The sequence below is a fragment of the Eurypyga helias genome, unplaced genomic scaffold (genome assembly GCF_000690775.1).
Source record: "Eurypyga helias isolate BGI_N326 unplaced genomic scaffold, ASM69077v1 scaffold15222, whole genome shotgun sequence".
Taxonomy (NCBI): domain Eukaryota; kingdom Metazoa; phylum Chordata; class Aves; order Eurypygiformes; family Eurypygidae; genus Eurypyga; species Eurypyga helias.
In genome coordinates this window covers 1-16,134 of record NW_010236714.1, presented here as the reverse complement: position 1 = coordinate 16,134, position 16,134 = coordinate 1, and the positions used below count along the sequence as shown (strand labels likewise).

The 16,134-nt window shown below is 39.5% G+C and overlaps 1 protein-coding gene across 2 annotated transcripts in view; it reads right to left on the bottom strand.

The window, feature by feature from the left end:
• The window catches only part of LOC104506293 (cyclin-Y), a 49,343-nt gene extending 43,852 nt beyond the window's left edge, over positions 1 to 5,491 (bottom strand). The window contains exon 1 of one of the 2 annotated variants that reach the window (XM_010147195.1): positions 5,423 to 5,491. In XM_010147195.1, coding sequence (XP_010145497.1) covers positions 5,423 to 5,489 — 67 coding nt within the window. In that variant the 5' untranslated portion in view covers positions 5,490 to 5,491. The remainder of the gene's footprint in view (positions 1 to 5,422) is intronic. The other variant, XM_010147196.1, reaches the window with a different exon arrangement.
• Between the last annotated feature and the right edge of the window lie 10,643 nt (positions 5,492 to 16,134).

The following is a 16,134-nucleotide window of genomic DNA, read 5'->3' as shown; positions in this document are numbered from 1 at the left end:
CCAGTGCCTTCGTGCAAGTTACCCTGCTGTAAAGTGGCCTGCACTACCTTGCAGGTATGAAAGCACCTCAATAGCTACACCACGGAGTTAGCAAATTCTCACCATAGCTTCCTGTGCACTAACTCCCATAGAGGAGCTGTGAAACCATATGCATTATAGCACTGCCTTCTCTAATGATCAGGTGCAAGCCTGACACCATTACTCATGTCAGATATAACAATGAAAATATATTATTTTGGTGAGCATGAACCCGTCACCACAAGCAAGGGTTGCAAGTCAAAGCCACAATTAGCCAAAACATTCAGAAAGTAAACAGCAACAACAAGGGAGATAGATGTTTAGAGCTTTAATTGTCAGGCAAATCCTTATTACAGTGGATTAAATATACTCTATTTAATTTTTTTTAAAGCACCTTCCCAATTAACTCACCCCATAGAGAGCATGTGGAGCTCTGTTCCAGTGAAAAAACCACAGCATTTAGGATACAAGTCTGGAGGCAACTAACACATAAATCAAACCGCGGGATTAAAATAATGATGGTTTCATGCTATAGGTGATTAAATGCACTTTGGTGCACCATGACTTGAAAGCTATGCAACCCAATGCACTTAGCAAAATAAGAGTGTTCATAATGGTGGGATAGCCTGTCCATTCCCTGTTGGATGAGAAGCCATTATTTGTGATATTTTATAAGCAAGCAATCTCACATAAACAAGGCTGTATGTGTGAATACTGTGAAATAACTGTGTTCGATGCAGACACAAAATGAAAATAAGAAAAAAAACTTTTTTAAATCCTTACATAATTTTCCTCCCAGGGAGCAGAAAGGAGAATCACACATGACAGATGTTAGCCATGTCACTTAGTACATGCTCAGATCCACAATTACGGACATTGCATAAGAAACAAAATAAAACAGGAACGGCAGAAAAATTCTGATCGTCTAGTAAATAGTTAAACTGCTTGAAATCCTGCTAAAACACTGCACTGCGCTTAAGTTCCACACACTGCATTTATCACCAGCAAGGGACATAACTTATCTGAAGGGGAACAACAAAATGATGGTAGAGATTCACTTCTAAGAATAGCCAAAGTATTTGTCTAGTATTGCATACTGCAACATACAGGCAGTAAACAATTCTGGTAAGCTGCATGTAAACCTCATAGAGCACATCATAACTGAGAATTAACACCTATTAACTGCAAAATTTTGAAGACAGTTAAGTATTTAACAGTGTTTTAATCACAAACAATTATACCATATATGGACAAAATCCCAGAAACAGCCTGCACATGCACTCCAAATTCCATTTTAATCACCCTTCTTCCCCCTACCTTAGTTCTTTTCTTTTGTATTTCCCTTGTATCCATTGTTATACAATTCACCATGAAAGTACAGTCATCTGTTTGCCAAAGCAAGATGAAGCATCACTCACTGCTCATTCCCATTTGCTATTTCCACTCTCCAGAAGAATATATTAATGTATTTATACACACCCCTCACTTCTTCCTGCTCAAGCACTGCTTGTGCTGCACACTCTTCTAAGCGCCACGCTGGCCTCCTTTCCCTTATTTTTCCCGTATAACAAAAATTCAGCAAGCCTGGATTCTCTGATGGAGGACTGTAAGAACGCAGCTTTGCTTTTGTGCTTCTGGCCCTCTCTGCCCCAGCCTAAGGTTCAACCCTTCCCAGAGCATATGCCAACAGGTAATCGGGCAGAGCAGAAACCCACTGTCATAACCGCTCTCTTTTGTCATCGCAACCCTTTCCCTTTAAACAAGGGAAAGACAATTATTGCACCAGGACACTTCTGCCAAGCTAAAATGACTGTAAGGAGGTAATTCTGACACCTGGCTTCAGTTGAAGATGCTTTGCACTGTCACACAGCACGGTATGGTCCTCAGCAGACCAGACCGCAGCATGGCAGCCAGCCGTCATTCTGTAGCACAAACTCCTGACTGCAACCCCAGGCTTTTGGCTTTCCTGCATGGGGTTTTGAAGAAATGAAGCTGAACAGACTTAGAGTCAGTTTAAAGCACTGAACTTCTTGCTTTCTAACATTTTAAAACTTCACAGGTGGAATGGAACTCTTCAAGAGGAGACTGATGCTGCCAAATTGTTTTCATTTTCCCCATTTTAAGGTCAGTGACCTGTTCCTATTACTGCTGGCCCTTTCAACTGTTGAACTTTTGCAATAGTAGGAAAATGTAATATCCTGAAATAAAAGGGACTGAGGAAATACACACACACGTGCACATATACGTGTGTGTGTATGTACGTATTTTTCATTGAGCTGTAATAAACTTCCTTTGTGCAACTTGTATAGACTATCTTAGTGATAATCATAGCAGGATCAAAGGCAAAATCCTTGAGGATTACAACAACGTCTCACATTTCAGGAAGTTTGTGTATCATTTCTTCTTCTTTTATCCAAGACAGGAGACTAGTCCAAGTTTACACTGAAGAGTAAGTGCAGCTTGCTTCACTTCTATCCACTGTATAAATACAATCTCAGAGTTCTCTTTGAAGCCCACTGTTGCACTGATACTGCAAAATTTAGCCAGCACACTGAATGTGTAAAGCCTAATGTAAGTTAGGAGAGGTGGACAGCTGTAACCCACTTACAGGAAAGACCACTACTAGAACCCTGAAGTAGCAACTGTTGCCCTCTTGCTACTATAAGGAACGGAAGTTACGTTACTGGAGTGCTAAGGTTTGGAAACCTTGGCTTTATCACAACCACACACTAAACAGTGCATGTCTCTTCAGTCACCTAAACCATTCTGCTTCCAGCCCAAACTCTGCAAACAAGGGAGAACTTGCATAAAGCACTCACAGAAGACATAAAAAGTGGTATTTTTTACTAGCTTCCCAAACAGGGAGAATACTCATGTAAAATTCAGCAACTAGAAAATTCCCACAAAGAGTTGGAAACATTTGGAAAAGGTACTTAAGTTAGAAATCAAATTAATATTTATTGTGTCTTCAACTTCTCTGCAGATTCACTGAACTCTCAGGTAATGAAGGATGCATTCAGGCTACCGTGTAAGAGGGACAGGACAGATGTCAGATGCTTAGCATGGCATCCAAGCTTCACAGAACAATGGTAAATTCAGACCACATAATACCCAGAGATGCCACGTCCTGTCTTATCATATTTGGGGTAGTCAGCTTGTTGCTCTTCATTCATGTGTTGGTCACAAGCAGCCCAAGCACAGCTCCTAGGCAAGGTCAGTACTACAAGATTACCAGTGAGGCTAAAAGAGTACAGTGCTACTAGAAAGCCAAACGTGGAACTGCCTGAAGGTAAGATTGCCAAGTCACGATCATGTAGATATGGACATGGCTTTTTCCTGCTGTAGAAACACGTGGTGAATGCTCAAGAGTCACAGCCAGGTCCTGGATGAAACCTTGAGTCCTGATGACCCTCAGGTCTCCAATATGTATATTCTGAACGTCTGCAGTTCTTGTCTACAGAAAATATTTTCACTTACAGTCAACAGGAAGGTTTGCCAGCCCAACAATATACAAGTAATGGAGAGAGGTAGTTACATGCCCAAGTTTGGTGCTTTCAACATTGCCAGCTCACCTCTCCACCTTCTACACTGACTGAAGGAGTCTTGGGGGTCCCCTAGGCTCCACCGCAGGCTGTCAGACTACAACCCTATGCAGTCTAAAGAACCCTTTTATTTTCCCCTCAACAAGCATTTTATTGCACTTTGGTGTCAGGCAACATCCTTGAATAGTTTAAGAAGTCTTACAGCTCACTTGCTTCCACAACAGGCCCAAATTACAGCCAAGCAAAATGCTTACTACTGTGACCTGCCCCACCAGAACAGATGGTTCTTGGGAGTACATCGGCAGATAAATGTTTGCAGAATCCTTTTTCTGTTGTACATGCAAGAAAAACTTTAGATTTTTTTCAACTGTGATCAAGGATAGCTAAACAGATCTTACACTCCTGTTGATAACATTTCTATGTTTCACTAAGCTTATTGTTCTCACTGACAAATGCTCTTCATATTACTTAAACTAGAACAAAGTTTCACAGATCAACTCCAGCATGGGTGTATGTTGTAATTTAAAAAAATGCTTACAATTGACTACATACTGTAATTAATAATTAAAAGAATAATCATCACATCTGGCCAAAATTTTAGTTGTTGGGATTTTTTTTTTTGTCCTTTTTGTCAACAAGCTGTAACTAGAAACATGTAGCATCTGTATGGGATTATACGTTTTCAAAATACTATAAAACCACTATGAAATAGACACCAATCTTCATAATACAGTGTACTATGGCAATATTATCATATTTATTTTACAGACTACCAAACTAGATTAGAATGGTAAATCACACCCAAAACCACATAATAAGGCATTGACAAAACGAGGGCTGAATTCAGAAGGACAATCTGAAGGGCAAAAGAGGTACTCACATAATCAACTCTTCATTTAGGGCCTAAATGTATATCCTCTTTGTTCTAGTCATGCTCAAAAATTAGCAAAAAATATACAGTAAGTTAAAACTACATTATTTTTGAAGTGATGTGTTTGACACTGCAATTTACTATGTAAATCAAAAATGCTATTTATAAGCAGCAGAAAGGAGGACAAAGAATTCATACTGAAGAGTCAGAATTACAATGTAGAAACTGCTTTGAAAGTCTTGGTAGAAAATAATGTGTTTTGCATCGATTATCCATCCACTTATAAAACAACATGTCATACACGTCCAGTAGGGAATGAAAGAGCCAGAATAAATGGCTTCTATTCTACTAACTCTGTCAAGAGGCTTGCTTAACATGTAATTCCAGAGGGACCGTTTTGTCTATGAATAAAAAAAAAAAAAAAAATACTCCAGAGAAATATGTGATTATATCAAATCCATAATGAGAGAAAAAGAGAGAATGTTTGGGTGGGATGGGGGTTCCACTGTTACTGAAATCTAGTACTGAGCTTATTTACAGCATCAGCTATATTGGAAGAAACTCTGGACTGTCTTACCTAATTTAAACCATCATTTTCTCAAGAAAATACTCCCTAGACATTTCCCAGAAGTTTGGCCTAATGTTCAGAGTTTAAAAAAACAACAAACAGTTACACATAAAATTTTGGATTTAAGGGAAATATTTTTTCAATATAATTATATTAAGCTTTATCCATATTTGTAGTTCTGATACAACAACTACTCAGAAATTACAATTCCAGGACATGACAGGACTCAACCCTGTAACTTCTACCAGTGGTCCGAGAAAACAATTAACCAAAGGTGTGACTTGTTTCAACTCCAACACAATGCCTATAAAAGCCTCTTTTTTGGGGAAGGGAATTATATATTAAAGGACTATCACACGCATTTTAACAAAGCGTTTCAAGGTGAGTGTAATAGCAAATATTGTAATAAATTCAGTAACCTACCATCTGTTTGTGATTTACTGAGAAATATTGTACTGGCCCGTGGATGATCCGATGGGTTGAATTCCATGTTCAAATCTGGAAAGAAAGAACAGCACAAAACCATTTATGATTATCGAACGGTATACAGAGATTTTCTCATTCGTTTTTAATAAGACCAAGTTTACATACTTAAGCAGCTACTGTAAAACAAAATCCATCTTGAGGCCTACTTTTTTTATCCTTTTTCACACATGTGGCTCTTTTTGGCATGCTAATCATTTGCATCAACACATCTCTCGGATTAGACTTCAGTTCTAAGAGCTGCCTTTGGATTAAAACAGATAAAGCAGCTTAAGAAGTTTGTACACAAGAAGTCACGAATTATCCCTTTACCATGAGTTTCTTCCCACCATGCCCCAAAGCCATTGGTAAACACAGGAACACAGCCTGTTATATATAATTATAGAAGAATTAAGTATTATGAAACAAATACCCAACCCTCTGTAGATAGATGGGTTTCCAAGATTAGATGTGATTAAAATAAGTAGTTGCTGCAGCTGAATATAAAAAAAGCTACATCTAGGGCCGGAGTATTGTAAATACCCCAAAAAACAAACCCCTCCTAAAAAATACATTTACCATGTTAAAGAGTTAAAGATCCAAATCTATCACAATTCACACAAACTTCTATGAATGCTGTTTTCCCTATCGAGGTTAAAATCTATTGATTTTACTTATTATTAACCCAAAATCATTTGGGTTAAAATCCCAAATACCACTCCACTACCAATTTGTCAAAAAACTCTTACATGCCTCCACCCAGTTGAAAGCATGCTACTAAAACCAGCACATAATTTTTTAGCATTTTCTTGGTCTCCCAGTGTGGCTTCCTCAACCGTAGTTCTCTTAGGACCTCTTAATCTCTAGGTATGTGTTCTCTTGCATTTGAAGCGGGCATTTATGCTGGACTACATATGAGCACTAATACATTTACCTTCTGTGATTATCTCAGGCTTTCTACATATCTTTCACTCCCCTTTCATATCTCTGTGAGATCTCAGCAAAACTGGAAATTAAGCCCCTGGTCTTAGGAAAACAAAACAAAGTCTTTTTGCCCAGCAGACAAGTTCTCCTGCCTGCAGCTTTCCTTGTTCCTTCACCATCTATCACCATACTCTCTTCTCCCTTCCCCTATTATTTACTAATTTACTAGGTCTTCTACTTCCCTGCTTTTTCTCCTGACCACACACCTCTCTACAAATGTACTTTCCTTTGTATTTTTCCTCTTGATGCTCTCCTGGTTTCTTTTTCATCTCCCTGCATTCTGCAGCCCAGCCTGACATGCTGCTGGTATCTGGATGTATCTGGAATAAGCATGATCTTCCTACTTACAAGGAAGAACCCAGAAACAACAGAAGAGCAATTCCTCAGTTGGAAAGGAGGCTTATTATTATGACAGCCACAAAAGAAAATAAATCTAGGAATTTTAAGGGAAAGTAATTTTGATTCTGCCAGAAACCATGGTTTGTAGACAAGCTTGGAGAAGGTTCAACAAAGGTCAACTTAATACTAGGAGTTCTGACATGAAAGGACTGTGAATTAGAAAGAAAAATTTCCTGTTACATTCTCCATCTTAATTAGACATAGAAAAGAAAAAAAATAATCCATTGAGATAGACAGGGCTGGTAAAAATTGTTTTCCATTTTGGGATAGTTTTTCCATTGAGCTGAATTCAACATGCACTTCGTTAAGTGAAGGTTAATCACCATTTTAAAATGGCAAAATACATTATCTTTTATCACCTTCATCTTTTAATAAACAACACAGTACATCGCCATAAACAAAAAAAAAGTCTTTTTAAACCACTATAGAGAATTTTTCTACACTTTTTTTAAAGCACAGCAATGCGAATTGACTCAATAAAACAGGCTCAGCATCATGAAACAGAACTCAGCTTACAAAACACTGTCCCTAAACAGACCAGCATTCCTTTCCTTCAGGCCTAGAAAATTATCTGCCTAGGGAGTAATAACAACCTGGTGCAGGCTTACAGTCTGCTTGCAGGGCTGAAGAGAAAGGAGAACCAATTGCCACATCCTGCAGTCAAACTGCAACTGTTTAACAGTCCTGTGTTATAAAGGGCCATGATGCAGAAGCAGTAAAGCCACAGAGGACTTAAAAGTATTTGGACTACCAAAAAGCACTGCCTCTCGGATAAACTGTTATTCTTCAGACAGGAGGTGAAAGAAGGCCAACAAGATCCAACCTCAGCAGCTGCCAGACCAGGGATTTTGAACCCCCCCCCCGGAGAGGCAGGTACCCACCGCCATGCAGTGGACGTGGTCCTTCCCACTGCTGAGCCCCACAAAGCACCACACTTCCTCTTCACATCCCTTCTCTCACACCCTCCCTAGCGACAGCAGCCATCAGACACATCCATCCTGCACAAAAATCTGAGGCCTGCACAAAACTCCAAGGAGGATAACATGGGTATGGGGAGTGGCAGAGCCTGCTAGGGCAGGTTACCCAGCACTAGGTACCCAGAAGCCAAGTGCTGGCCAGGGAGGCTGGCTCCCCACCTCCCTTTCAGGAACAGCATAGGTCCAGCCAGAATAATGCACTCTTTGGTGTGTACCTGCAACTCAATCACTCCCAGCTCCTGCAGGGAAAAGCATTCAGCAAATGGGAGCATCCCACAGGCCACCCGTGGGACCACACCACTCCACGCCACCACCATTGGCATACAGGAGCGTTGGAATGGATAAAGTTTCCCAACACATGAGTAAGATTTCAGTTGCTGGCTGATCTTAAGATATCTTAATTTATTGTACAACTTGAAACTAAATGCCTTTTTGAACTGGCAACAAATTCTTACAAATCTGTCATTAGAAACCACGTTACAGAAAGAAGAGATCAAACGATAGACACATATCTGAAGCTAGTAACTCATCACCAAAGGGCATTATCCATCAAAAGGCTACTTCCACCCTAAAGGAAATAGTATATTCATACTGCTTTAGTGTTATCAGTAGCTCTTTCTAGTATTTTGAAAGTATTGTGAAAAATAGCCACAATATAAAAGGTTTACCCAATTTTATAATGGAATAGCCAAAGATAAAGGGAGATTTAAACTCACACAAGCAATACTCTACTATTCAGAAGAGAGGAAAATGAGAGCCAGAATTTCAATTATTGAAATGTGCACAAAAATTTTCCCCATTGCTAGCAGTCTACTCTGTGACTCATCACAGCCTTACAAAGGAAAGATTTAAAGTGGGTACTTTTCCAGCAGTTACCCTGCACTCCAAAATCAGCTTTTAAGAAAAAGTCACTGTCTTATAGACAGTCCAAATCAAAAATCTTTCACTGTAGATGTTCTTTCCAGTTAAAGAGATGTGGAATATTTTCCTACCCCTTTTCATTTTCTTGGTTTTTTTAGGTCCTAAAGGACTGTTAAGTTTTGCAAAATATAATCCTCATTCTGTAAACACCTAAACAGTGTAATGCCCCGTGACAATTTCAGGGGTTTTATCTTCTCAGGATTAGGAGCCAAAGGTGTGTGTCTGTAAATGCATGTATACATACAAGTGAATATATCTGTGCCTGTACAGATGTGTATTTAAATCAAACCTAATTTTTGATTAGCCAAAGCAAACTCAGCCTCAGGTACCCTTCAGCTGATCATGTGTCTAACAGAATTCACACAATTTTGGAGAATTTGGGCAAGACCAGAGTTACAAATACATACAAATATACTTAGGACTGCATTCTCTTCCCCGCTTAGTAGTATGCCAAAGTAACAGTTATTATAATAGGCATTCTGATGTATCACATCAAAATCACTTTCTCCAAGAAAAATAAGTAGATCTTGCATAGAAACTTCAGTGCAAATACGTGCTGAATTCAGTTAAGACAACCATCAGAAGATCACAATAAGATTCATTCTGTACACTGTGAGAAACTTCGTTCCTAAAGCCACAGTAGCTGCATTCAAATATGGCCATAAAAAGCAGCAAACTGTAAAACCGTTCAGGTTTCAGACTTGGGCTAAAGACCAGGAAAGATTTTAAATCTCAGAACAAGATCTTAAAAAGCATTACTGAGACCAAAAATACTGAATACAGCCCCAGTTTGCATTTTTTAAAGGGTAAGAATAAAGTTCAGATGAGTGTAATAGAGAGCTACAAGAATGAATAGAGAACTGCAGAAAATGCCTTCAAATAAGAGTCTGAGTTCAAACCATTTAGCTGATGAAAAAGGAGAACTAGGAGGCGTCTGTAGTTCACATGTACCTTCACCGGGGAAGAAGAAAATATACTGAAAGCTCTCTCTAATCTAGCACACAACATAACCAATGGAAAATGAAAGCAAAAATATCTTAATTATGAACTTGGATGAAAAAAAAAAAAAAGAAGGATAATTAGGCACTGAAGCTCCACACCCAAGCAACTCAACTTATATTGATGTTTTTCCCTTTCCAGAATATTGCTTCAGCCAAACATCTTCGGGCTTTGGTCCAGCTTGAGTATTTAGGCTCAATTTAAGAATAACTACATGCAAGTTACTGGCTTATGATTCATATGCAGGTCAGCTGATCCCAGGGGCCTCTAGCCTAAGTTCTATAAAATCTTCAGAAATAGCAATATTTAAATGATTAAACACCAAACCTCAGCAAATCCCAGTGGTACAGCTGTAAACTTTCTAAAATTGCACCAAACTGCTGCAATTCTTCAGAAAGAGCTACGTTTTAAGACTTGTGCTCAGAATACACCACGCAAGATAAAATCAGAAAAGGATGAGACTAAATCTATTGTGGCAAAACTTGAACAACCAAAAAAAAAGGTTCCTTCAACTCATGAGTCTATAGAAACACGCAACACAAGAGAATGAAGGATGGGTGCTGTAGCAATTAACTTGTGAGCAACACGCATCAAAGCTTCTGCTGTGACACAAACAGGAAAAACCAACAGCCGTGCTGCTTTTATAACTGCGCACGTGAGCTGCAGCACAGGGAGCAGGTCTGAGAATGTGTTTATTTTATCAGAAAAATAAGATGTTATTTCCTTCCTTCTAAACAATGAAAGTTGGGCAAGTTTGCACCACCAAAGCTCTGATGCTGATTCAATAACGAACTAAAGTCTAAACTGAATAAAACACTTGTTTTAGACGAAAACAGTTCTGAAATAATCTGGTGAATAACTTTCCTTCCTTCCCTTTACCCCTGGGACCACAGGCTATCACTGCCACTGCGAATCCACCACTACCATTAAGGGAAGAGATAGTGTCACACATTAATGACATATCCTATGCTTAAAAATGAAATCAATCCATGTTTCTTTATCCCAGAAGGGTTTTCTTCTTAGTTATTTAAAGGGACTTAAGCTAAGAAAAGAACAGACTTGTCCAGGGCAAGCCACAGAGGAAACTGCAGCTGACTGGGTACTACACAAATTACTTAACCTCTTTGCCATCTTTTCTCCGCTCACATGACATTACAAAACAACTGCCTGGTATGGCCTGGTGGGTGGAAAGCAAGAAAAACATCACAAAGTTGCTTATCAAGAAATTAAAAGAATGCAAGCAATGAGCAATGTTTAATTAAGCCCTACACGTTTCCAGGAAGCCTGTTGAAAGGGAAGAGAAAGCAACTGCCATGGGAGCAGAGGGAAAGGGAAGCACCCAAGGGAAGGGAAAGGCTTTCACAGAGATGTCAAGGGCAGGGCTTTCGGTGCGCCCTGATGCAGGCGGGGAACAGCACGGCTGTGCCTCCCTCGCCTACACCACCTCCATGGTACCAGCGGGACCGGGGATGTTATTTCTCTGGCTGTCAGAAAGAGTGAAGTTGTTGCTCCACCTTTCAGTGTACCAGCCCATATGAATGAGCTGATGTCATCTGTGGGAAGAAAAACAGAACCAGTACTCTCCAGGCACAGAACCAGGGGGTAGGTTTCCCTAACACTGAACGTAGAAAAAACTGCTGAAATACATTTCATGAGTCTCATTGTACCTTATGCCTTTCTGCTCCTCTTTTACTGTGGTGGGCTGCTTCCCTCTATTAACAGCAATTAGCCATTTAAATGTATGGTAATGAAAACATTCCCTTAAAGATTATTATGTTATTATCATTCCCTCAGGAGTTGGTAAGAGTTAAATGGGCACCTCAGACAAGAGGATCTCCCTCATCTGTCTCTAGTCAAATGAAGCAAAAAAACAAATATTACTTTTAAAAAGAAGAGAGAGCGAAGAAACGAGGCTGAAGAAAGCAATCTCTCACCATTATTATCCATTTTCTTAAGCTTTATTTTAAACCACCATGATGTATGCAAAGGAGGCATGATACAATCTTGCATTTGGAAAATCATACGACTAAATCTAGTACTAAACTTTCCATCTGATACTTCTGTACATATATGTCTCTAAAACGTGGGATGCGCCAAGCACTGGAACTATAATAATTCACTTGGATGAATAAATAAACAAAGCCCTGGGATGCTTTCTGTTCAGAAGTTTTTATAGCTTTTAAGCTGTAGTAAAACTGAACTGTGTAGGCCCATTTCACAGTAACAGGATCTGCTTTTACATTAAGGCTTCCAAGATCGGAGATCCACTACTAGAAGTTTCATCTCATGCCATTCAAACATCACACAATCACAGCATGAAGATTATCAGCATCAGACCACAGGATTTATCTGTACCATTTTAGTGTATTTCATGTCTTGTGTAAGCAGCAACTAATTTACCCCAAAAGAAAATGCTCCTCAGCTGTGTTACTGCCTGTAGTATTCTTGCAAGAACTAACATTAATGACCTTCCAGTGCTTTTTAACAGTGATTATGAGAAGAAAGGAAAGTTGGAAATTGGAAGGCTTTCAGGAGGCAATTGGCTGGAAGGGTAAACTCCTTCAGGTTTGGCTAGGCTGCTGGAAAAACTTGGATATGATCTTTGCTACCCTGGAGCTATGGTATTCTCTGTGTACCATTCCAAGCAAATGGCCGGCACAACATTTCTCAGCAAGCTCCAATTACACAGTGACTCTGTTTCCAGGCCCTGCTCTGATCTTGATCTTTGAGGGAGACACAGAGATAGTTCATCAATAAAAGGAGCCCTCTGAGGCAAATAATGCTTGTTTCTGTACCAGAACGATTCCTCACCAGTCAGCCAAGTTACAACATAGAGTAGTTCTCATGGACACAGCTGTATTGATTTTCTCTTCTAGAAGGAAAATCACATATATATACAAAGTTTTCACATAACAAGGCTGAACAAGTTTTTTACCTAGGGTTTTCAGTTTTCTACATTTCTTGAGGATTTGTGCTTCCTTTCACAGCAGTCTCTCTCAACTAGACACATCTCAAGAGCAAATTAGATCAGCTAACACAACGTGGCATGTAAGTCTTCTTTTTATCACCTTCTATTTAGAATTGAAAAGATACAAATTAATAAATCTTTTCCCTCTCAAGCTCATTTCATAAATATCTTTCATACACTCCAGTGCATTTAAGAGGTTTTGCTTTTACTGTAACCAAAATGAAGCTTAAAAGTTTTACTGATACATAAGTTTGCAGAGGCTAAGAAAAAAAAAAAGCAAACACCCATTCACCCTCCTGCACCCTCAGGAGAAGAGAGAGAAAAAGGCAATTTCTCCACATTAAATGAAGAATTAAGCATGTACTTAGAGGCAAATAATTCTGTGCTGTTATTAATTCAACAGCATCCCCATTCTTTAAACAACTGTTCACTGTAAAAAAGTGCCTAATGCAAAATATATAGCTGTGCATATATGTATTTACATCATCCGTACTGCTTCCCTGGCTTTTGAGAATAACATAAAGCATGATTCTTCATTACAGTACCCTAAAAACACCTGAAGTATAAATAAAATAAAATAAAGGTATGCAGAACATGGTCTGCTCTAAAAGCCAGTACTTTATGTCAAACTATCTTGAAATCAAGAATGTTACTTTCCCTTCGCTTATCCAAATGGAAATCTAAGGTCAGCAAAGATAAGCAACTTTTCAGATCTGTTACCTTTAAGATATTTCAGCAAAAAGAGTTTCCGGTTAAAATCAGCAAGAGGAATGACAAGCATGTATGCGAGCATGCCTGCCTTCCTGCCAGCGTGCTGAAGAAATGGTACAGCACAAGGGACACTGATAGATACTCAGTTGAAACCCGTCCTCTCACAAAGCCTCCCTGCCAACATGTTAAAAGAAAATTAAATTCTTTCCTACGAAGCATTCAGAGTCTAGCCCAAAAATCACAGCTGGCCCAAAACGTGTTCATACGCAGGATATCCAGGGATATAAAGTGGACACGTGACAGAATACAGGCAAACTGACTCCACAGATGGACATTCCCTATGACAACACCAGTTTTCCCAGACAAAAATTCATTCTAAGCCTCCATTCTTATTATACGGAGAGTATAAGCAGATTTTTAGAACGAAAAGAATTACATGGGGACAGCAAGTAGAGCCCTGTGAGTCTAACACACATTGCTGCTGACTCCTTGGCGCCGAAGCAGGAAGCAGGTTTCAGCCCAGCACTTTCAGGCAGCCAGAGCAAGACCCTGCAGCCACCCTCAGAAGTCTCAGGTCTCCAAAAAACCACCTGCCCCAGCTCATCCGGGTGAACACACTGTCAGGGAAACCCAGCTGAAGTCAAGCGAAGCTGGTCTAATGCTGCTCACCAGAAGGCAAGGACACACACACAACATTTCGGTTCTGCTGCTGGAATACAGAGCTGGGGCAAGGCTTGCCATCATTTTTTCAGAAGCATGGTCTGCTCTGAATACTCTAAGTAATACAAACAATAATATGAAGACGTTATTCCCATAAAACCTTTTTTCCTAGGCCTATGTAATACGTCTGCCCTCAAGTAATGCAAGATGAAAAGAGTATGTTGCCCTGCACTTCCACGCTGTGCTGTGCATCTCCCATCACTGCTCATCTCTCCTTTCTTACCACGTTTTGGCACTTGAGAACACAATACTCAAGTTCCTGAGTTCCACCTTCCCTCTTAATAACCTTCCTCCTTCAAATGTCACAGAGCCAGCTAATGCACATGGGATGTGATTGTCTCAGCATGCATCCCATCGGAAACACGGGCTGGCATCTCCCCGTTCCAAGGGCATTTCTACGTAAGGCAGCGCAACGTCACCACCCAGACTGCTTCACCACCTCTCCACTGGGTTTTATTATCACCCAAACTACTGCCTGCTGTTGTCAATATCACTCGTGCGCCCACTTCGGACACGTGTAGCGACGAAAGGAACCAACTTGCTGTCCTATTAACCCCAAACTGAAAATTATGCATTTCTCTAATGCCCCAGTGACCGAGCACCATGAACGCTTTTTCCCTGATACATTTTTGCTGAACATATTCACCACTTCAAAATTAATTTAGTCTGCCCTATTAGATCCAAAGGTAGAAAGAATGAAATATAAACAGTTACGAAAGACTTAAAAAAATCAGTATTTTTTAAAATCTTATATTTCTTCCTATAAATCTATCAGGAAAAAAATTACATTTTGATTCACTTATCAGTCATTATGATAATAATTTAACATGATATATGTGAAATCTTTTACAGATATAAACACAGTATCATTATAGAGTTAAACAAATGATACCAGCTGTAGCCATACCAAATTTTTTTACTTGTTATTTCAACAAATTCAGTCAGTACGGCCATGCTCTCCACAACAGTCCACAAGCCATCAACAACCCAAGTGAGGCTGGGTGTAATCCTGGCCACCCCTGACACAAATTTAACCCAGAGGTTAGCAGCTGGCAGGGAATTATTTGTTACTGAGTCAAACACACAATAGCACAGTCAGCAGAAATGTTGGGTTAACCTACAGCGAAGTGAACAAACCTTACTTGAAGACGCAGATCAATACAAAGTCAGCAGCACAGGCATCATCACTGTATCACAGCTGAGCTGACATTCCAAACTTTAATCTTAGATTGAAGCATTATCTGCAGCTTTGCACTGAGGTGTATACACCTCAACTTCCCTTAAAACACAGACGTTATTGACACGTGAGTCACTTAGAAACAGAATGACCTTAAGGATGTGTTATGATCTGCAAATCAGGGCACGTGAGTCGGAGCTGCAGCTCAAGTCTTTATCTGAAGAAAAGTAACTTCATAATAGTGACTCAGGTTCTAAGGAGACCTTACACCAGCCCAGCAGAGCAGGTCAAGCTTACCCTTCCTCATTCCCTCACAGAAATTATTAAATTATTTTAATTATTACAATAAATACCAGTGAAAATGGCATCTTTCCAGGATCCTTTCTTTTTCCTTTTGCTTCCCTACTGAGCTGTGTGATCTAAAGTTGAAGTATTTGTCAAACGGCTAATTGGTAATCCATGAAATACAAACAGAAAAATAATTTGTTCTCATTTCTCAGAAAATTTAGTGAAAGGGTATTATAAAATACTTGCAATGGTACATCTGTGACTTTAAGGGCAGCAGCTGCTTTTTTAATATGCAAAATTATAATTTGCAATCTCTTCTGAGGAACACCACAGGATACTTGGTAAACTACAATAATGGGCTTTCAATTTTTCCCCTGCAGATTTGTATTCACATGGCAACCAAATTATTATGCTACCAAGATACAGTGTTAAAATCCGTACTACACGCAGATTGCCACCTAAAACTGAAAAGCGACTGACGTTAAATTAAAACCTTCTCTCGCCACTCTACATAGAATCATAGAATCAC